This window comes from Scyliorhinus canicula, chromosome 11 (assembly GCF_902713615.1).
Source record: "Scyliorhinus canicula chromosome 11, sScyCan1.1, whole genome shotgun sequence".
Lineage (NCBI taxonomy): Eukaryota > Metazoa > Chordata > Chondrichthyes > Carcharhiniformes > Scyliorhinidae > Scyliorhinus > Scyliorhinus canicula.
The window spans coordinates 143605433-143628158 of NC_052156.1; the positions used below are offsets into that span (position 1 = coordinate 143605433).

At 42.5% G+C, this 22726-nt stretch overlaps 1 protein-coding gene across 9 annotated transcripts in view; it reads right to left on the reverse strand.

The window, feature by feature from the left end:
• The window catches only part of srpk2 (SRSF protein kinase 2), a 291904-nt gene that overhangs the window by 160983 nt on the left and 108195 nt on the right, over nt 1-22726 (reverse strand). For 2 of the 9 annotated variants that reach the window (XM_038811605.1, XM_038811606.1), the window contains one exon: nt 3439-3502. The exons of 4 other annotated variants lie outside the window; for them this stretch is intronic. In XM_038811605.1, the coding sequence (XP_038667533.1) occupies nt 3439-3476 (38 nt within the window). In that variant the 5' untranslated portion in view covers nt 3477-3502. Of the gene's footprint in view, nt 1-3438; nt 3503-3628; nt 3687-16301; nt 17657-22726 lie in introns of those variants that run through there. 3 more of the 9 variants (XM_038811604.1, XM_038811610.1, XM_038811603.1) reach the window with 3 other exon arrangements.

The window sequence follows — 22726 nt, forward strand, 5'->3', positions numbered from 1 at the left end:
CAAAAGCATAAGTCAAGGATTTAGCAGCAACTGCCAATCGACAGATATTTACTTTCAGAGTTAACACACACGTTATCTCATGGCATACCTATCTAGTTCATTTAACGCCAAAATCTTCCAATTGAATTTCTAGAACATACACACATCTTTTTCTGAATAAATATGAATGGCATTGCTATCCTGTGCAGTTACATGCATCAGTGCTTTACTTGATCCAATTTTTCAAGACTGAACATTCATATTTGCAAAACAAACATTTTTGCAAATTTCCAAACGGGTAAGTTGTACGCAACAATTTTTATCTATAATAACCTTATTCCATATATTGTGGATTTCGCATTGGGGAAATCGCAATCTTGGCACATAACGAGCATTAAGCAATTCACAATTTGTTTTTTCTGGAATTAATTGCAAGGGCAGCAATCTGCAGTTTTTGAAAAATGTTATCTTTTCATTTACTTTATTTACTCAATTTCACAAGGACCCGCCAGAGAAAAGATGCATACCTTATTGAAATGTACTGAAATGCACACACCTCATTCTTTGCAAGGTACAAATGCTTTCCACCGTGAATAAAAAAGCTTTAAATCCATAGATTTTAAAGTATAACACCAACTGTAATAAAATCCTAGTTAGTTTAGAATATAAATAGGAAAAAAACCATTAAGATAAAGCCTGTACCTTTTCCACTGATTTCAACCCGTCATTCAATCATCTTTCAATCCTTCCTCATCTTTCCAGAAGGATATTTATTTCTCTTATTTATATCATTTGTAGCTTTCTCTAATAATTTATTCTAAAATTCTAATAATGCGTAGAAAACATGTCTATTTTCCTAAGTATAACTTTGCCACATAATTTACCACATAATTTACCCAGATCAACTGCATCAAGCCCTAAACCTCAATTCCTTTCCTTCAAGTCTCACCTTTCCGAAAGACAAAAGGTCCAGCTTCCTGAATTTATCTTCCTTAACACATTTTGGGATGCTTGTCTATGTATCCTCTTGACATCCTCTCAAGCTAATATTCTTTTTCTTGAGTTCTCTGCCTGAAGGCAGGTCCTTGGCAGCCATTGCCTGATCCACTGAAAAGTGCCATGATTTATACTACAGTTGGGGCGAGGAAGTAGGTCCCAAATCTACCTCTGCTGGAAATGGTGCAAACACCATGCTGTTGGCATTACTAATGATCCACATGTTAGCCACTAGCTAATATTGTGCTGAGTGGCTAATATGTTTCAGCGGCCTGATCATAATACATATACATTACAATCATAAAATTTATTCGAACACCATGATGGCCACTGCAGTGATGATGGCATTTCAAGTAGCCCAGCAACTCCCAGTTAAAGAAGCATTGGCGGGGGCAGAAAAAAAGAACCTCAGCACAACTCCTGGGCTCGATTGCTATAAGTGATCCCTGCTGAAAAGCATGCATCTGGATGTCAAATGAGCACAGGACTGAAATTGGTTGTGGTGCCTGTCAAAAACTGTATCAACACAGTCTGGGTTCAGACATAAAGAATGGCCACTTGGACGAGATACCAGACCTGTGTCAGAACAATTCTGCAGCATGAATTTGTACCTAAAGCAGAAGGTGGGAATGGGGAATTAAATTGAATAAGCTTATAAATATGCATAAACTTCAGATCAATATGAAGTTTTGCACTGCATTATTGTAATATCGGCATCAAAAATGCTTAACTTGTTACATCATCCAACAGAAGAATATCTGTCACATCGCCTGAAATGGCAAAATGCTGAAAAAATTATGACAGGGTACAAGAGATTGAATAGAATGGGTTTGCTTTACAATGGAAACAGCTAGACAGATGATAATCTCTCTCGGTATAGATGTGGACATACTTCCCCCAATATATCAGAAGTTTTCAATAAAGCATTTAGCAGAAGAGCCGTACTTATTTGCTGTAACAGTTGTCCAGTCACACTTTGTTGGTAACTTATCTTGCTATAAAACAATATATGCTATACCCCATTGTAAACAATGTCATAGGAGTTCTGCTAGCAATATATAAAAAAGCTTGCATATGTGAAAATGTTAGCCAAATAGTTCTCTCTTTCAAAACATGAACCCCTCTATCTGAAGAGGGAAGGACAGTTTATACATACATATTTTTTTAACACAGTAATTTTCAGAGAGACTCAACAATAAATCATGAAAATGCTTTGTCCAAAGCCAACTTTAGTTACTCTTGATGGCCATAACTATCAACTTAACTCGTAGCAACGTAAAATAAGCCATTTAAATTATTTTATTAAACAACGAATTTGGAGAACCTTTAAAGTGAAGTCAACTATTTTCTGTGCATATAACCATGCTGGCCAAAAAGACAAAGTGAGCTTTTCAACTATAGGTGGAAATTGATGGATTCTCCTTTACTTAATTTCAATTTGCATTTCAATCTCACATTTGTTGCAGCACTCTTGAAGTAAAATGTAACACAGGTACTTTTTTCACAAACGAGTTGCTATATGATACCCAGTCTGTGCCTCTCCAACTTGTTAAAGCAACTCTTCTGCGAGTTGTATAGATGTGTCTTTTACCTAATGGCTAGTAATGATGTTGAAATGTGCTGATATGCTGAACACCTCTTCAGCAAAAAATTCCTAAAATGTAACTAACTAATTAGGTACAGAACTGAAGACTAGTAGTCATGGCTGACTGAATAGCAGACATGTACTTTACCAATTTTGACATTACTTTCCATGATGATTCAACTTCCATTTGGAAGCAGTTAATTACTGGTGCAAGGAGGTACAATTAGAAAGTTGAAGGGCTAGTAGATCAGTAACATTAAATGGACTTTTCCAACTCACTGCAATTAATTATTTCAATCAATACTTATTTTGGATTGCCAGATATAATACTGTTTGATAAATACTACAAGTCAATTAACCTAACCTGCAGTCATGAAACATTACTGCATCTGCTGAATAGGAGTGAAACATGAAGCAGCAGCATGTCTGCCTCACAGAAGGTGGCTGACTAATCCTTGGGTTAATGATTTCAGGTCCTATGCTTTCTTAGAATCAGCACCTAAACATGGATCTAAGAAGGGTTAAAATAATAAATGAGATGCTCTACATTTAGTATTTGTCACAACAGGGAAGGAGGAAAAAAACTCTAAAATAGTACACTGACACTGCACGTTAATTGTCGCTATTTGGTTCATGTTATGGATCTATTGAGCAAAATACGTAGGAAAGAGAAATCAATAAACCTCAGCTAACCTCAGCAAAGCAACAAGACTTCAGAATTAGAACAGATTCTGAAAAATATGTTAACCAATGCAGTGAAGCTTTCTTCGCTGACGTTTGAACATTGGCAGCCCCTTCTGCTCCCCTCCCTCCTTCTTTCAGATTTCTCACTGTCTGTTTTTAGCATCGATGCTGGGTGCAATGCATGTTTGCTGTACCTTTCTGAAGAGGACGACTTCCCAGAGTTAACTGACATCAGCAGCTCAATCTTCTGCTTCGTTTCTGGAAAAATTAGAAAACGTTCAGAGCCGAGCACCTATAGTTTCTCTTTAAATACCTAACTTCAGTATTTAGATATTTTGGCTGAAATAGGAGGAGGCCACAGGTTTCAAATGCTTCTGCACGTACTGCAATTTACTGCTTCGGAAAAGAGAGAGAGAGAGAGAAAAAAAGAGCGAAAGCTCCAGAGGAATCAGGCTTCACTAAAATATGCACATGACCGTTTATGAAAACAGGAAGTACAGTACCACTTTTTTCACAGTAGGGGTAGCTTTCAAGGCTGTACCAACCGACGATTTATGTCATACCAGATGGAGCAATTATACACAGCAATACAAGTGCTAGCTTGAGAACTGAATTAGATGAACAGCTTGCTAAATTTATGATTTCTTCTGACCTCGATCTTAACCAATGAAATCAACCATTTTATATCAGTTCCCTCCCTGCCCTGCTGCAAATATTTCATTGTGTCATTTTTAGCAAATTGTGGGCAGCCGTCTTATTTTGGACTGAGATATGCACCATTGTTACAAACACAATCTCAAGTGCCTGATTTCATATGTAAGACAACACAGGCCCTTCAATATTTCACAAAGGCATATGGGAATTAAACAACATCTGAAAATCTTAGGTAATTAATAATTATTTTGCCTTGCAGTATCATACTACCGGAGAAAGATGAAGCTCTTCCTCCGTCGGTATTTGCCAGAAAACGACAAAAGGAAGCAATCAATTAATGTAATTAACGTACATAAAAATGAAAAACGTAAAGCGAAAATTACAAATAAAAACAGCAACTCACAGAAGACAGAAGACTACCTAAAAGGTTCACATTTCACTTTAGATACCTACAGCAGAACTAAAATAGGCAGAAAGCCCTGTATGTAGTGCTGACAAAAATAGAGATAGAAGCATTGGAGAACAGGTAAATGTCACACGGCATAGAATACCATCTGCTGAACCCCTCTCCCTGCAGACTCTTCAGGTTAAAAGTGCCAATATACAAAGGTGATGCCAGTCAAAACATGCAAGGCATCAGAAAGATAATATGTGAAAAAGTTTAATAGGTTCTGAAAGAAAGTCAACAAACTGAAATATTAATTGTTTCTTTGGCCACAGATTCTGCCAGACCTCCTGCCCTTTTCCACTATTTTCAGTTTTCATCTGCAATTTCCAGCATCCACAAATATTTATACCTTTGAAAAAGTTTCATTTACTTCCAAGAAGTGAAGTAGGACAAATATAGGATAAAATTAGATCTGGGAAATGGCATTTCCAGCAGAATTAGGTTCATTGTGAAAACAGGAGAGAGCAACAAAGAGGTTCAAATTAAGCTGTTGGGTTCAAAAACAGAAAGTCTTTGAGAGACAAGAAATGACCAGACTCAAAATAACAGGTAAAAAATCTCAGCAACAAGATGGCAATAAGCAAAGTAGAACCTTTAAATATGCAATGCGAGAGGAATATAGTTATTTTGCATGCTTTCCATCAGGTGAAAAGGAAGTCATCAATTGAAGTGTTTGCGGAAAAAGATCAAAAGTATATTAAAATTCAGATTTAATATATTAAATAAAATAGAGTTATATTCAAACTACAATGAGAGTTAAATGGGGGATTAGAAGGACAAAAAGATTTGTGGTTAATATAAAAGAAAACATACAGTTTCTTTTTATAAGAATGCCCCAAATAAAATAAAAGTTTGAAGATAAGACTCTTCAAGGATGCAAAAATTAATGTATTGGCAGAGTATGAAGATACTGTGTAGATTTCCACCATCTGAGAAAAAAGCAACAGGCACTTGGAGAGGTTTGAATTAATCAAGGAGAGTCAGCATGGTTGTGTAAAATGCAGATAGTGTTTGATTAATCTAATTTACATTTTTGGTGAAGTAACAGAAGGTTGATGAGGGGAACGTGTTGGACATTGTTGATATAGATTTCAGAAAATGATTGACAAGTTATCAAAATGGCTGATTAACAAAATTGATGCTGACTCCGGTAGCGACCATGAGTGGTCGCGTATTTGGTAGCTCCAGCTCGTGGTGGACCTTTGAGACCTTTTCCCCCAACTTATGGGGGATTTGATCGGCAAAACAGGAGATTGGTGAGGTAGAGGAGAAGAATTCTCCACCAGTGTATGGATTCATGTACCAGAAGTGGTCTGAAAAGGAGAGATCGTTGGGCAAAGAAGGGAGTGGAGTCTGCAGCACAGAAAAACATGGCGGAGGCTCAGAGACTTGGATTGCCGGACCAGTGGTCAATGAGCTGCTGGTGGAATTCCTTCAGGAGAGCTTTGCAGAGCAAAGACAAGAGTACCAGGACCCGATTAAGACGGGGATTGACCAGGTGGAGCAAAGATTGGAAGCCCAAGGCCAGGCGAGCCAGAAGGTGGAACAGGCAGTGGCTGAGCAAGAGGACAAGCTAACCATGATGGCGACGGAGATGGGGATGATGAGGGACCACCAGAAAAGGCGGCAAGAGAAGGTAGAGTATCTGGAGAACAGGTCACGCAGGCAGAACCTGAGGACCGTTAGCCTCTCGGAGGGCAGCGAGGGATCGGATGCAGGGGCGTGTATGTTTGAGAAGCTGCTGGGGGAAGGGGCGTTTTCTCGGCCCTTGGAGGTGGACAGGGCACACAGAACGCTTATGAGGAAGCCGCGGATGAAAGAGCAGCCGAAGGGCGATGGTGGTACGAATGCACCGGTTCCTGGACAAGGAACAGATCTGGAGGTGGGTCAGGCAGACGAGGAGCTGCAAATGGGAATTTAACAAGCTGCGCATTTACCAGGACTTGGGTGCAGAACTGGCCAAAAGAAAGGCAAGCGTCAATAAAGTTAAATTGGCCCTCTTCAAGAAGGTGGTGAAGTTTGGCATGTTGTATCCAACTCGTTTGTGGGTCACTTACGAGGGTCAAGAACTTTATTTCAGATCGCTGGATGAGGTGATGAACTTTGTTAAGGACAGAGGACTGGCAGGTGATGGAGGACATTGAACTTGGGGGCGAGTAATTCTGTACCTAAGCTGCTAAATTTATTTTCTCTTTGGGTTTTGTATGTTTTGGTTTTGTACCGATGTTTGGGCTGTTGCTCAGTTTTGTTTGCGGATTAACTTTGCTCTTAATGGGGGATGGTGAGTGGAATTCTTTCTTTGTGTTTGTTGGGGATTGCTATATTCTGCATATGTATATTCGAGCGCGGCGGGGGAGGGGGGGAACGAGATCATAAGAACATAAGAACTAGGAGCAGGAGTAGGCCATCTGGCCCCTCGAGCCTGCTCCGCCATTCAATTAGATCATGGCTGATCTTTTGTGGACTCAGCTCCACTTTCCGGCCCGAACACCATAACCCTTAATCCCTTTATTCTTCAAAAAACTATCTATCTTTACCTTAAAAACATGTAATGAAGGAGCCTCAACTGCTTCACTGGGCAAGGAATTCCATAGATTCACAACCCTTTGGGTGAAGAAGTTCCTCCTAAACTCAGTCCTAAATCTACTTCCCCTTATTTTGAGGCTATGCCCCCTAGTTCTGCTGTCACCCGCCAGTGGAAACAACCTGCCCGCATCTATCCTATCTATTCCCTTCATAATTTTAAATGTTTCTATAAGATCCCCCTCATCCTTCTAAATTCCAACGAGTACAGTCCCAGTCTACTCAACCTCTCCTCATAATCCAACCCCTTCAACTCTGGGATTAACCTAGTGAATCTCCTCTGCACACCCTCCAGCGCCAGTACGTCCTTTCTCAAGTAAGGAGACCAAAACTGAACACAATACTCCAGGTGTGGCCGCACTAACACCTTATACAATTGCAACATAACCTCCCTAGTCTTAAACTCCATCCCTCTAGCAATGAAGGACAAAATTCCATTTGCCTTCTTAATCACCTGTTGCACTTGTAAACCAACCTTCTGTGACTCATGCACTAGCACACCCAAGTCTCTCTGAACAGCGGCATGCTTTAATATTTTATCGTTTAAATAATAATCCCGTTTGCTGTTATTCCTACCAAAATGGATAACCTCACATTTGTCAACATTGTATTCCATCTGCCAGACCCGAGCCCATTCACTTAACCTATCCAAATCCCTCTGCAGACTTCCAGTATCCTCTGCACTTTTCGCTTTACCACTCATCTTAGTGTCATCTGCAAACTTGGACACATTGCCCTTGGTCCCCAACTCCAAATCATCAATGTAAATTGTGAACAATTGTGGGCCCAACACGGATCCCTGAGGGACACCGCTAGCTACTGATTGCCAACCAGAGAAACACCCATTTATCCCAACTCTTTGCTTTCTATTAATTAACCAATCCTCTATCCATGCTACTACTTTACCCTTAATGCCATGCATCTTTATCTTATGCAGCAACCTGCATAATGATCAGTGGGGAGTAAGATGCTTGCCGCCATGGGCGGGAGCTACCAGGCTAGCTGGGCGGACTAGTTCACGGAAGCGCAGTGGGGGGGGAAAGCAGGTGATCAGTGTGTTGAGGGGGGGTTGGGATTGCTATGGGGGGGAGGGAGGGGGGAATTGTTCTGCTGACAGGGCAGGGACTGGCACTTGGTGACAAATTGGAGATCAATGACGGTGGACACCCGAGAGTGGGACGCGGGCTGGAGCCTGGCCTAAGAAGGGTCATGGCTGATCAGCAGAGTGGGGTGGCAGCAACGGTGTGGGAGGCGCTGAAGGCAGTGGTTAGGGGGGAGATAATTTTGATATGGGTTCAGAGGGAGAAGGTGGAACGGGCAAAGATGGATAGGCTGGTTAGGGAGATACTCCAGGTGGACAGAAAGTATTCTGAAGCCCCAGAGGCGGGGTTGTTGAAGGAGCGGCAGAAGCTGCAGATGGAGTTTGGTCTGATATCCACAGGGAAGGCAGTGGGGCATTTGAGGAAGGCGAGAGGGGTGATATAGGAGTATGGTGAGAAGGCCAGTAGGATGCTAGCACACCAGTTCAGGAAAAGGGAGGCGGCCAGGGAGATAGGAAGAGTGAAGGACAGAGGGGAGAACACAGTCTTGGACCCAGCGGGGGTGAACGGGGTATTCAAGGAGTTTTACAGTCGGCTGTATGTGTCGGAACCCCCAGCTGGGGTGGAGGGGCTGAGGCAGCTTTTGGAAGGGTTGAAGTTTCCGAAGATGGAGGAAGGGTTGGTGGAGGGTTTGGCGCCCCGATCGGGATTGTAAAAGTAGTAGAGGGATTGGATGTCATGCAGTCGGGTAAGGCACCAGGACCGGATGGCTACCCAGTGGATTTTACAAGACGTTTTCTGGGATCTTGGGCCTGCTGCTGATGAGGGCATTTAATGAGGCAAGGCAGCAGGGTGTTTGCCCACCAACAATGTCACAGGCTTTGATCTAATTGATCCTGAAGCGGGAGAAGGATCCAGAGCAATGTTGGTCATACAGACCAATCTCCCTACTGAATGTCGACACCAAATTGTTGGCCAAAATTCTGGTCTTGAGGATAGAGGATGGAGGTCCGGGGGTGATGTAGGAAGACCAGACGGGGTTTGTCAAAGGCAGGCAGCTAACGGCCAATGTTAGACGGCTCTTGAATGTAATCATGATGCCCTCCGAGGGGAGGGAGGCGGAGGTCACTGTGGATGCGGAGAAGACCTTTGACCGGGTGGAATAGAATTATCTGTGGGAGGTCCTGGGACAGTTTGGATTTGGGCAGGGCATTATTGACTGGGTTAGGTTGCTCTTCCAAGCACCGGTGGCGTGTGCGAACGAACCGGGTGAGTTCGGACTACTTTAGACTGCACCGGGGGACAAGGCTGGGATGTCCCCTCTCCCCACTGTTGTTTGCCTTGGCTATAGAGCCATTGGCAATGGCGCTGAGAATGTCAAAGGACTGGATGGGGCTAGTCCTGGGGGGGGGGGGGGGAGCACGGGGTCTCGTTATATGCAGATGTGCAGATGACCTACTCCTGTATATTTCTGACCTGTTTTGTTTTGGGGGGGGGGGGGGGGGGGGGGGGAGTATGTGGATCTTACAGGAATTTGGCTGGATCTCAGGGTACACATTGAATATGGGTAAGAGCGAGGCTTTTATGATCCAGGCGAGGGGGCACGAGAGGAGGCTGGGGGAGTTGCCATTTAAAGTGGTGGGAGGGGGTTTTCGTTACTTGGGTATTCAGGTTGCACGGGATGGGAGCAGCTACATAAATTAAATTTGGCCCGGTTAGTTGAGAAAATGAAGGAGGACTTCAGGAGATGGGACATGCTTCCGCTGTCACTGGCAGGGAGGGTACAGACCGTAAAAATGACGGTTCTCACAAGATTTTATTTATTTTCCAGTGTCTCCCTATTTTTTATACCAAAGACCTTTTATAAGCGGGTGAATGCGGTGATCTCTAGGTTTGTGTGGGTGGGTAAAACCCCGCGAGTAAAGAAAGTGTGCTTGAGCGGTGCCGGGGAGTGTGGGGGTTCACTGCCGAATTTTATGAATACTACTGGGCGGCAAATATAGCCATGATTAGGAAGTGAGTAGTGGGGGATGGGTCAGTGTGGGAGCAAGTGGAGGCGGCCTCACTGCACAAGTTTATGAGCACTGGTAACGGCTCCTCTGCCGTTCTCGCCAGCCCGGTACTCCACAAGCCCAGTGGCAGTGCGGCCCTGAAAGTTTGTGGGCAGTGACAGAAGCATATGGGAGTGGAGGTGTTGGCTCCAATTTGTGGTAATCACCGGTTTGTTCTGAGAAGGATGGATGGGAGGGGGTTCAAGGTGGCAGAAAGCAGGGATTGAGAGCCTGGGGGATTTGTTTATTGATGGGAGTTTTCCCTGTTTGGAGGATCTGGAAGAGGAGTTTGAATTGCCGGGAGGGAATGCATTTCGTTATCTGGAGGTGAGGGATTTTGTGCAACGTCAGGTTTCGACCTTCTACAGCTGCAGGGCATACAGGACAAGGTAGTCTCTAGAATGGGAGTGGGGGAGGGGAAGGTATCAGAAATCTAGATAGTTGAGTTAAAGCATAAATGGGAAGATGAGTTGGGAAAGGAGTTAGAGGCGGAGCTATGGGAGGATGCTCTGAGCAGAGTCAACGCGACCTCATCATGTGCCAGGCTCAGCCTGATACAATTCAAGGTGTTTCAACGGGCACACATGATGGTGGCCCAGATGAGCAGTTTTTTTGAGGTAGAGGACAGGTGTATGAGGTGTGCAGGAGGGCTCGCAAATTATGACATGTTTTGGGCATGTCCCAAGCTCAGGAGATTCTGGCAGGGATTTGCGGATGTCATGTCTACGGTACTAGAAATAAAGGTGGCGCCGAGTCCAGAGGTGGTAATTTTTGGAGTGTCAGAAGACGTGGTAGTCCAGGGGGCGAGAGAGGCCAATGTTTTGGCCTTTGCTTCCTTGGTAGCCCAGAGACGGATCATACTAGCGTGGAGGGACTCGAAGCCCCCAAAATCAGGGGTGTGGATTAGTGACATGGCTGGGTTTCTCAGGCTTGAGAAAATTAAGTTCTCCCTGAGAGGATCAATGTTAGGGTTCATTGGGAGGTGGCAGCCGTTTATCGACTTCTTCGGAGAAAACTAAATGGTTAGCAGATTCAATAAAGGGTGGGGCAGGGGGAGGTAGGTTATTTTTGTCTAGCTTAGGCGGGAACAGTGGGAGATGGAGGGGTGTGTTACGCACTGAATTATGTTTACATTTGTATTTCTATCTTTTGTTTTTTAAGGATTCTATGGGAAGCAAGAAATGAAATTGCAGAGCCGTTGGCAATGATCTTTTTGTCCTCACTGTCAACAGGAGTGGTGTCAGGGGATTGGAGAGTGGCGAATGTCGTGCCCCTGTTCAAAAAAGGGAATAGGGATAACCCTGGGAATTACAGGCCGGTTAGTCTTATTTCGGTGGTAGGCAAAGTATTGGAAAGGGTACTGAGGGATAGGATTTCTGAGCATCTGGAAAGACACTGCCTGATTAGGGATAGTCAGCACGGATTTGTGAGGGGTAGGTCTTGCCTTACAAGTCTTATTGACTTCTTTGAGGAGGTGACCAAGCATGTGGATGAAGGTAAAGCAGTGGATGTAGTGTACATGAATTTTAGTAAGGCATTTGATAAGGTTTCCCATGGTAGGCTTATGAACAAAGTAAGGAGGCATGGGATAGTGGGAAATTTGGCCAGTTGGATAACGAACTGGCTCACCGATAGAAGTCAGAGAGTGGTGGTGGATGGCAAATATTCAGCCTGGAGCCCAGTTACCAGTGGTGTACCGCAGGGATCAGTTCTGGGTCCTCTGCTGTTTGTGATTTTCATTAATGACTTGGATGAGGGAGTTGAAGGGTGGGTCAGTAAATTTGCAGATGATACGAAGATTGGTGGAGTTGTGGATAGTGAGGAGGGCTGTTGCCGGCTGCAAAGAAACATAGATAGGATGCAGAGCTGGGCTGAGAAGTGGCAGATGGAGTTTAACCCTGACAAGTGTGAGGTTGTCCCCCAATATCCTGGGGGGGAGATTTGTTAGTACTCTTTGGGGGGGTTTAAACTAATTCAGCAGGGGCATGGGAACCTGGATTGTAGTTTTGGGGTGCGAGAGATTGAGAGTAGAGAGGTCAGGAGCACAGTTTTGACTTCACAGGAGGGCGGCAGTGTTCAGGTCTGTGGTTTGAAGTGTGTCTATTTCAATGCCAGGAGTATACGAAATAAGGTAGGGGAACTGGCAGCATGGGTTGGTACCTGGGACTTCGATGTTGTGGCCATTTCAGAGACATGGATAGAGCAGGGACAGGAATGGTTGTTGCAGGTTCCGGGGTTTAGGTGCTTTAGTAAGGTCAGAGAAGGGGGCAAAAGAGGGGGAGGTGTGGCGCTGCTAGTCAAGGACAGTATTACGGTGGTAGAAAGGATGCAAGATGGGGACTCTTCTTCCGAGGTAGTATGGGCTGAGGTTAGAAACAGGAAAGGAGAGGTCACCCTGTTGGGAGTTTTCTATAGGCCACCTAATAGTTCTAGAGATGTAGAGGAAAGGATGGCGAAGATGATTCTGGAAAAGAGCGAAAGTAACAGGGTAGTTGTTATGGGAGACTTTAACTTTCCTAATATTGACTGGAAAAGATATAGTTCGAGTACATTGGATGGGTCGTTCTTTGTACAATGTGTGCAGGAGGGTTTTCTGACACAATATGTTGACAGGCCAACAAGAGGTGAGGCCACTTTGGATTTGGTTTTGGGTAATGAACCAGGCCAGGTGTTAGATCTGGAGGTAGGTGAACACTTTGGAGACAGTGACCACAATTCGGTGACCTTTACGTTAGTGATGGAAAGGGATAAGTATACCCCGCAGAGCAAGAGTTATAGCTGGGGGAAGGGCAATTATGATGCCATTAGACATGACTTAGGATGTGTTGGTTGGAGAAGTAGGCTGCAAGGGTTGGGCACACTGGATATGTGGAGCTTGTTCAAGGAACAGCTATTGCATGTTCTTGATAAGTACGTACCAGTCAGGCAGGGAGGAAGGGGTCGAGCGAGGGAACCGTGGTTTACCAAAGAAGTGGAATCTCTTGTTAAGAGGAAGAAGGAGGCCTATGTGAAGATGAGGCGTGAAGTTTCAGTTGGGGCGCTTGATAGTTACAAGGAAGCGAGGAAGGATCTAAAGAGAGAGCTGAGACGAGCAAGGAGGGGACATGAGAAGTCTTTGGCAGGTAGGATCAAGGAAAACCCAAAAGCTTTCTATAGGTATGTCAGGAATAAAAGAATGACTAGGGTAAGAGTAGGGCCAGTCAAGGACAGTGGTGGGAAGTTGTGTGTGGAGGCTGAGGAGATAAGCGAGATACTAAATGAATACTTTTCGTCAGTATTCACTCAAGAAAAGGATAATATTGAGGAGGAGAATGCTGAGACCCAGGCTATTAGAATAGATGGCATTGAGGTGCGTAGGGAAGAAGTGTTGGCAATTCTGGACAAGGTGAAAATAGATAAGTCCCCGGGGCCGGATGGGATTTATCCTAGGATTCTCTGGGAAGCCAGGGAAGAGATTGCTGAGCCTTTGGCTTTGATTTTTAGGTCATCATTGGCTACAGGAATAGTGCCAGAGGACTGGAGGATAGCAAATGTGGTCCCTTTGTTCAAGAAGGGGAGTAGAGATAACCCCGGTAACTATAGGCCGGTGAGCCTAACGTCTGTGGTGGGTAAAGTCTTGGAGAGGATTATAAAAGATACGATTTATAATCATCTAGATAGGAATAATATGATTAGGGATAGTCAGCATGGTTTTGTGAAGGGTAGGTCATGCCTCACAAACCTTATCGAGTTCTTTGAGAAGGTGACTGAACAGGTAGACGAGGGTAGAGCAGTTGATGTGGTGTATATGGATTTCAGTAAAGCGTTTGATAAGGTTCCCCACGGTCGGCTATTGCAGAAAATACGGAGGCTGGGGATTGAGGGTGATTTAGAGATGTGGATCAGAAATTGGCTAGTTGAAAGAAGACAGAGAGTGGTAGTTGATGGGAAATGTTCAGAATGGAGTTCAGTTACGAGTGGCGTACCACAAGGATCTGTTCTGGGGCCGTTGCTGTTTGTCATTTTTATAAATGACCTAGAGGAGGGCGCAGAAGGATGGGTGAGTAAATTTGCAGACGACACTAAAGTCGGTGGAGTTGTAGACAGTGCGGAAGGATGTTGCAGGTTACAGAGGGACATAGATAAGCTGCAGAGCTGGGCTGAGAGGTGGCAAATGGAGTTTAATGTGGAGAAGTGTGAGGTGATTCACTTTGGAAAGAATAACAGGAATGCGGAATATTTGGCTAATGGTAAAATTCTTGGTAGTGTGGATGAGCAGAGGGATCTCGGTATCCATGTACATAGATCCCTGAAAGTTGCCACCCAGGTTGATAGGGTTGTGAAGAAGGCCTATGGTGTGTTGGCCTTTATTGGTAGAGGGATTGAGTTCCGGAGCCATGAGGTCATGATGCAGCTGTACCAAACTCTGGTACGGCCGCATTTGGAGTATTGCGTACAGTTCTGGTCGCCTCATTATAGGAAGGACGTGGAAGCTTTGGAACGGGTGCAGAGGAGATTTACCAGGATGTTGCCTGGTATGGAGGGAAAATCTTATGAGGAAAGGCTGATGGACTTGAGGTTGTTTTCGTTAGAGAGAAGAAGGTTAAGAGGTGACTTAATAGAGGCATACAAAATGATCAGAGGGTTAGATAGGGTGGATAGCGAGAGCCTTCTCCCGCGGATGGAGGTGGCTAGCACGAGGGGACATAGCCTTAAATTGAGGGGTAATAGATATAGGACAGAGGTCAGAGGTGGGTTTTTTACGCAAAGAGTGGTGAGGCCGTGGAATGCCCTACCTGCAACAGTAGTGAACTCGCCAACATTGAGGGCATTTAAAAATTTATTGGATAAGCATATGGATGATAATGGCATAGTGTAGGTTAGATGGCCTTTAGTTTTTTTTTTCCATGTCGGTGCAACATCGAGGGCCGAAGGGCCTGTACTGCGCTGTATCGTTCTATGTTCTATGTTCTATGTTGTCCATTTTGGAAGGACAAATATGAATGCGGGGGAGTCTGGAGCATGGAATGCTTTGCCACAGAGAAAATTGGATGACTATTTGAGACAGGCAAATGTGAAGCCCTGTTTGAATCTTTCCATTCAGAACCTTGAGAAACAACACTGACTATATTTACATAATTTGTTTATGTAAAGCATTAGAGCCAAACTGGAAATATCTACCCAATTTCCTATTGGGGCCTGACAATAATTTTGCAAAATAAATATCAACTGTATTACACTTTATCCTGAGCTGCTATTACATATTTTATGCTAAGTATTTGTACTTTTAACTTTATATATCTCTAGGATGTTTTTTCTGATCTTCATTTAGCTGAATTATTAATTTTAAAATCTTAACTTCCTGTAGCAAAATTCAGCTACTCAGCTGCTAACAATAAGTTATTTATACTTAGCTTAAGTTAATCTCTTTGACAAACAGACATGCTGAATCAGCTTCCTACCATATTTGACCTAAATTTCCTGCAGATTTGAAATGTTAATCTATGGTGATGTTATGAAAAAACTTTCACCTTGCAACCCAAATCAAGCAAATCCATACAAATATGCTCGACTCTCCTTAGATGTTCACTTTTACTTTAACTGGGCACAGGCTCAAAAAAGATACTTCCATATATTTCAATACATGAATAAGAGAAGAAAATAGTCATTTGTCATGTTTATTTATGAAAGTTCTCACGAATCACAACATATTATTCAACATCTATTTTTAGATTAGACAAATTGAACAGATATATTGAATTACAGAATTTTAAAGCACCAGACACTACTAAATTCACTATGCCCAATGAGTTCTCTGAAAGAGATTCCACTGAATCCTAATCCTTGGCCTTTGATTGCTGATCTTCAAGAATGGAATACTAATGTTAACAGCCTAATTTTAAAAAGTAAAAAAAACAGTTTCAAGCATATCATTGCAAAAATATTATAATAATCTTTATTATCACAAGTATGCTTACATTAACACTGCAATGAAGTAAATATTGATCAAGTTTAAACTTTAGAAGGAGTTATTTTAAGCCTACCAAAGTTAATTTCAAAACATTTTAACAAAAATTAATTCATGGGATATGGTTGTCACAGGCAAGGCCAACATTTACTGCCAAGTCCCAGTTGTCCCCGAGAAGGTGGTGATATGCCTCCTTCTTGAATTGACACTAAGCTTGTGCTCTTAACACACCGACCTTCCAGTTAATAATAGAGTTGCAAAATTTTGACTCAGTGATAGGGAAAGAACAGCAATACATTTTCAAGTTAGGACGGTGCCTTGGGAGGAAACTTACAATGATTGTGTTGCCATGATCATGTTGCCATGTCCTTGTTCTTCCATGTAGTAGAGTTCACAGTTTGGAAGGAGCTATTAACAGAGCCTTGTCAAATTGCTGCAGTGCATTTTGTAGTTGGCGTGCACTGGTGATAGAGGGTGTGAATGTTTAAGGTAATGGATGGTGTGCCAATGAAGCAAGCTGCTCGTTATGAACAGTATGGAGATTCTGGAGTATTGTTGGTGCTTCACTCATCCAGGAAAACGGAGTATTCTATTACATGCCTGACTTTGTGCTTCATCAGTGGTGGACAACCTTTGGGCAATGAGGAGCTGAGTTACTCATTAGAATTCATAGAATCACAGTCATTTGATCATACAAAGAGACCATTTGGCTCATCAAGTGCATGGCATCTTTCTGTCATGCAATCAAGTCAATCCCATCACCCACTCTATCCCCTAGCCCTGCAAGTTTATTTCCTTTGTGTCCATCCAATGTTCGTTGGAAATCATTCTCCACTTCCTCCACCCTCTTAGGCAGCCAGCTTGAGGGCATTATCACCCGCTTCATAAAAAAGTTCTTCTGCACATTCCCCCACTTTCTTTTGCATAAAACCAATCTGTGCCCCATACTCCTGGTATGATGAACTGATCAACCAGTGGGAACAATATTTCTTCGTCTTCTATAGCCAAGCCAGTGATAATTTTGTACACGCTTAATCAGATTTGCCCCAAATCTCCTTGACTCCAAAGAGAACAAACCCAACATCCCCAATTTAACCTAGGAGCTAAATTCCCTCATTCTTTGAATCATTCTGGTTCACTCACCACCTGTTGCAGGCATAGCCTGGTAGCATGAACTTCTGAGAGGGATGATAGTAGCAGATTTAAAGGAAAGAGAATAATACCTGAAGGGAGAAAACCATTAGCAATAATGGCTAGCATGTGACGAGCAGGTGAATTTGGAGAGAAACCAGTGAAAGATGCAAGTAGCAAGCAGCAAAATAGATAGAAAACTTATATCGAGGAAAGCTTCAATTCACAATAAATATGGATTATTGCCTCAAACGACCAACAGACGAACTACATAACAGAGACTTGAAGTTACAATAGGTTATAAATTCAACTTATCTTGAAGTCAGGAGGAGAGGTCAGGAACAGCAAATTCCACCAGACGTTGGAGTTTTCAAGCATGCACAGACCAGGTGCAAGCTGAACTGGAATGGCCATCCTAAATTAGGTAGGGTGCTCTTTGCAGCAATGCAGATTCGATGGGCCGAATGACCTCCTTCTGTACTGTAGGATTCTAGGATTATATGAACATCCACAGTTCAGCATCTTACGTTCTTCAGGCCAAGGACAGGCCCTGCACACCTGCACAGAATTGGAAATGGTCACAAAAACCCAGGTCATGTGTCCAGCAGGCTGAATATCATTGCACACCAGAGTCCCAAGCACAGGGCAGGGAGACAGGACTAAGAGATCCTAAAAGTGTCCCAATTAAGTTAAAAAGATGGAGCAGAGAAAGAGTTTCCAAGTAGAAAAAGGCCAAGGCTAGCGCACTTTAAGTGAAGAGAGCTCTAGAGAAACCCTGGCAATTGAAGAGGGCAGCAGAAGATCGATGACTCCATCCTGTGTGCCGTTAAGCCCAGAATACCCCTTTGGAGCAGTAATATTCTGCTCAGCACAACCAAAGAACTAAGTTGTGCTTGTGAGTTGGTCCTCAAGTGCATACTCAGTAATCCGAGGGAACGGAATCTCGGGAGATGATACTGAAATGCTGAAAGGTGGGCCGTCGTTGCTGCTGTTCGAGTTGGAGAGAATTCCAACGATAGATCTTCGAAAGTAAAGATTGGAATTCTTCATGAGAGTTTCAATGAGAATGCTTGACTTGGTGTTTACTTATGTCAAGATGGGTTATTGAGAAACCCATGGAATTGGTCTTAGTTGTATCTGCGATTTGTTGTATCCGACCACAGTTTACTTGTTAATTCGCATGTACCTCAAGGTAGATATCGTCAATTGTTTCATCTTTCTGACCTTTGTTAAGAGCCTGTATGATGTTACATGCAAGGGTATCCCAAAATCCAGAAGGGTATCTTGGAACACCGCTTCTTAGTAGTGCATATTTTCAAATTGGTATACTGTGAGAAAAGATATTCAAAACAGGGAGGAACAGTCCAGTCATTTTTGAGATCAATTAATAAGAAATATTTATTAACTTAAAAAGAAAAACATATAGCAAGAGGAACAATAATACATTACAACAGCACATTTAATTACACTGAACTACATGAAGTTTCCCCTTTGTCCCAACTATCTACGTTTCCTGAACTCTGAAATGCCTCTTGTTCCTAAGCAACATCCAATATTATATAACCATGGCTAAATCCAGCAGATAATTACCACATACAGTTTATTAGTCCATGTTTGGGAAAACCATCTTCAGTTTCAAACTAATCTTTTCAGTTCGTGTTTTGGATTTTAATTGGCTGCCCTCTTAGCAATAACTTGTTTTCAGGGGAGACTGTTTTTTGCAGCTGGGTGGCTGTGGCTGTCATGGTAGCAAACTCTACGGTGTCCCTTCCTCCATTTATTGTGCTATGGACATATCATTCTTTCCCTCTGATGTTACCCACCCTGTGGACTTGGCTTTTAGCATATAAATGCCAATTCCCTTATTTCACCGCTTTGAAGCTACATCTTCTACACCCCATTTTTCTCCTCAGTCACATAGCTAAACACTTGCTTCTCTCATTGGTAAGCTAATTTGCATATCAAGACACCCCTTCAGACAACTGCCCTTATCAATTTCACTTTTTATTTTATCCCATTTTCATTTTTTAATCTTAATTATCCCCAATTCTTAACACCTTGCACAATAGCTTGTGGTTTTATTTCTTAGCAGGTGTCCTCAATAGCAATCTTTATCTACTTTAAACAAAACTTAATTGGTCCCGAACTGGATCTTACCAGAAGATTGGAGAACTGGTCTAGGATCATAACATAAATTGAGAGCTTTTTCAGGATTTCCACTCCACAACCAAATACCAATGCTAATACTTGTTGAGGTTCACATTAAGATTTCTACAGTTCAGGGCAGCACAGTGACGCAAGTAGTTAGCACGATTGCCTCATGGCGCCGAGGTCCCAGGTTCGATCCTGGTTCTGGGTCACTGTCCGTGTGGAGTTTTCACATTCTCCCCGTGTTTGCGTGGGTTTCGCCCCCATAACCCAAAAGATGTGCAGGATAGATGGATTGGCCGTGCTAAATTGCCCCTTGATTGGAAAAAATGAATTCGATACTCTAAATTTATTTTTTAAAAAGATTTCTACAGTTCATTTTACTACATTGACTGAATCACAGAATCGTTACAGTGCAGGAGACCATTTGCCCCATCGTGTCTCACGGGTTCTCCTTGACTCTGCACCATTCCTCTGCTTTTTCCCCACATCCCTGCACATTACTTGAATAGAAACAATCGTACGATGCCCTCTTGAATGCCTCGAACCATACTTCCAAGCATTCCACACCCAAACCAGTCATTGTGTGAAAAACATTTTCTCCCATCACATTTTCTTCTTTTGTAAAGTGCTTTGCCTTCTCATTCTTGGTCCTTTTACGAGCAGGAACAGATTTGCCCTAGCTACTCTGTCCAGCCCCCTCATGATTTTGTACGTCTCTATCAAATCTCCTCTTAGCCATCTTCTCTCCAAGGAGAACAGTCCAAACCTCTCCAATCTATCTTCATCCTTGGAACCATACGGAGAGAACAAAAAAATATAGTAAAGATGATGAACGTGATGCAAAGAAACCAGAATACTCTTATTGCCATTACATGGAGAACCTCAAAGCCAATTGTTAGAAGCTGAATGGTAAAATGGTGGTTGTAATATGAATATATCAGGAGTTTTTAGGAAAGGCTGTATTAGAAAAGGAAATGGACGTTAATAGTGGCAATGATACAAGTGAAGCGTATTCCCTCAGAATTCTGTAGAAAGGGGGATATGCCACAGGATACGAAACGTCTTTTTTCTTTGAATACAGCGAAAGTGAGGCATGTTTCTGAAGGTTACAGGGGTCGTGTTTTTCAAGGAAATCCCTTATTCCTTCAACAAAATAAATAAACAAATTTATATTTTGAGGTGTACTGGGGCAGATCAGTAATTGATGGTGGTTGATGATACAATTTGTGTTCCGGATAGTTTGAGTCATACACATCTACAGTACAGAAAAGGCCCATCACATCCGCGCTAGTCAAAAATATGGATTGGAGCAACTTTTGGAGAGAATTCCTAATGAGAGAGACAAGTTCCAATGAGATTGGTTGACAGAGAAAGAGACAGACACACCCATACAGAGGCAGTGAGAGAAAGAGAAAGAGAGACAGACAGACACAGAGGCATATAGGCCCAGACAGAGAGAAATGCCCAAAGATAGAGCACTGTAAAACTATGATTCTAGAGACACACACAAACACAGTGGGAAAATAAAGCAAGCTGAGCTGAGTTTCAGAATGCTGTGGACGAGACACAGAGGCTATGCTACTCAGGGCTTATGTGGGTGATTTAGTGTTATGTAATTTCAAGGTATATAGCATTTACATTATATGATGCGATTCATTTTATTTTGCAAGCTGTTCCACCTATCAATGCACTGGACTGCACAGTACATCAACCTGTACCATGTTTTTACCCAGGGAAGTATTCTCTGGCTTTAACATTGATTCCTATACAACACATGATTCACAAACTCATTTCACTTAAAGTTGTAATTTTCAGGAACATCATCAGTTCATCATCAGGGAACTTTTAGTTAGGACTACTTTAAAATGAGGAAAGACCAACACATAGCACCTTTCTAATATTCATCATGGTATTCTGGCTTTTACTAACAAAGCAAAATGCTCCCATCAATTCAGAATTTGCGGCTTCCATCATACTCACCATGTAAAGAAAATCACAAATTCAAGCAAATTAACATCACCAACTAGCATTCATCTCAAAAATACTATTTCATTTCAACCATTAAGTATAAATCTAGGCCTGAAGTGCATTCACCATATACATTTTAATTGAAGTAACCATAGGATATTAACTGAAAAGCACACAGGGTTCTGTAAGCATAATTAGGACTAGTTATTGCATATCAGTTTGTCAACTTTTATTACTGATGCTCAGTATGAAGTATGTACCAGGAATTCTTCAAGAAAATTTCAGGGACAAGAAAGATCCATAAGGACAGCACGGTAGCACAGTGGTTAGCACAATTGCTTCACACCTTCAGGGTCCCAGGTTCGATTTCTGGCTTAGGTCACTGTCTGTGCAAAGTATGCACGTCTCTCCGTGTCTGCATGTTTCCTCTGGGTGTTCCTGTTTCCTTCCACAGTCCAAAGATGTGCAGGTTAGGTGAATTGGCCCTTATGTCCAGAAAGGTTGGGTGGGGTTGCTGGGTTACGAGGATAGGGTGGAGGTGTGGGCTTGGGAAGGGTGCTCTTTCCAAGGGCGGTGTAGACTCGATGGGCCGAATGGCATCCTGCCCTGTAAATTCTATGATTCTATGATAAAAATCACCAGAAGCTAATTTGAATCCATTTATACTGCAGACTACCAAGTTGCTTTGGTATATATATTATCTGTATAGCTAAGAAATTAACATTTTCATTACCCATGTAGATACCAAAACATTATTTCTGCAAATACTGTAACTCAAAAACTGTTGCAGATAACCAAGATATATTTCATATACATTCCTGTATTCGCGGAATAGTCAAGTTACTTTTGCAATTACTTTTCCACTGGTTATACATTCAGTAGTATTTTGGAACCTAGGTTCCAAGGCTCAATCCTGAAATGGTAAACTATGCATAATAAAGAGGACGGATTACAAATTTTCATAGATTACACTGCAGCCTAATTAGTCAGTGAGAGCGACATGAGTGAGTTTTTAAACACAATATCTTTGGCTATCAAATTGCTAGGTATCGGGATGTGTACATATTTCAAGAGCCTTAATGCATCATAAATTTTTATTTCATTATTCGTATGCAGAAAAATCTCTTCTTTTGTATTTGATCATGGATTAAAAAAATAAACTTGCAATTAAGGAGTATTTTCGCAACCTTAAGATGCCCCAAAGTACTTTACAGCCAAGGAAGCACTCTGAAGTATAGTCGCTCTAGTAATGGAGGGGAATCCGGCAACAAATTTGCTTATAGCAAGCAGCCACACCAGCAATGAGATAAATGCAGAGATAATCTGTTTTACCGATGTCGGCTCAGGAATATGTGATGGACTTTGATCTCACACTATGTTTTTCTAAAATAAATACATTTACTGCAGTGCGGTCAGCGTAATTTGAAGGTGTACTTGTGGAAGAGACCCGAGATGTTCGAGTGAAATCAAGCATCCAGCAGAGGGCAGCAGAGCGGAGCTACTGATTGG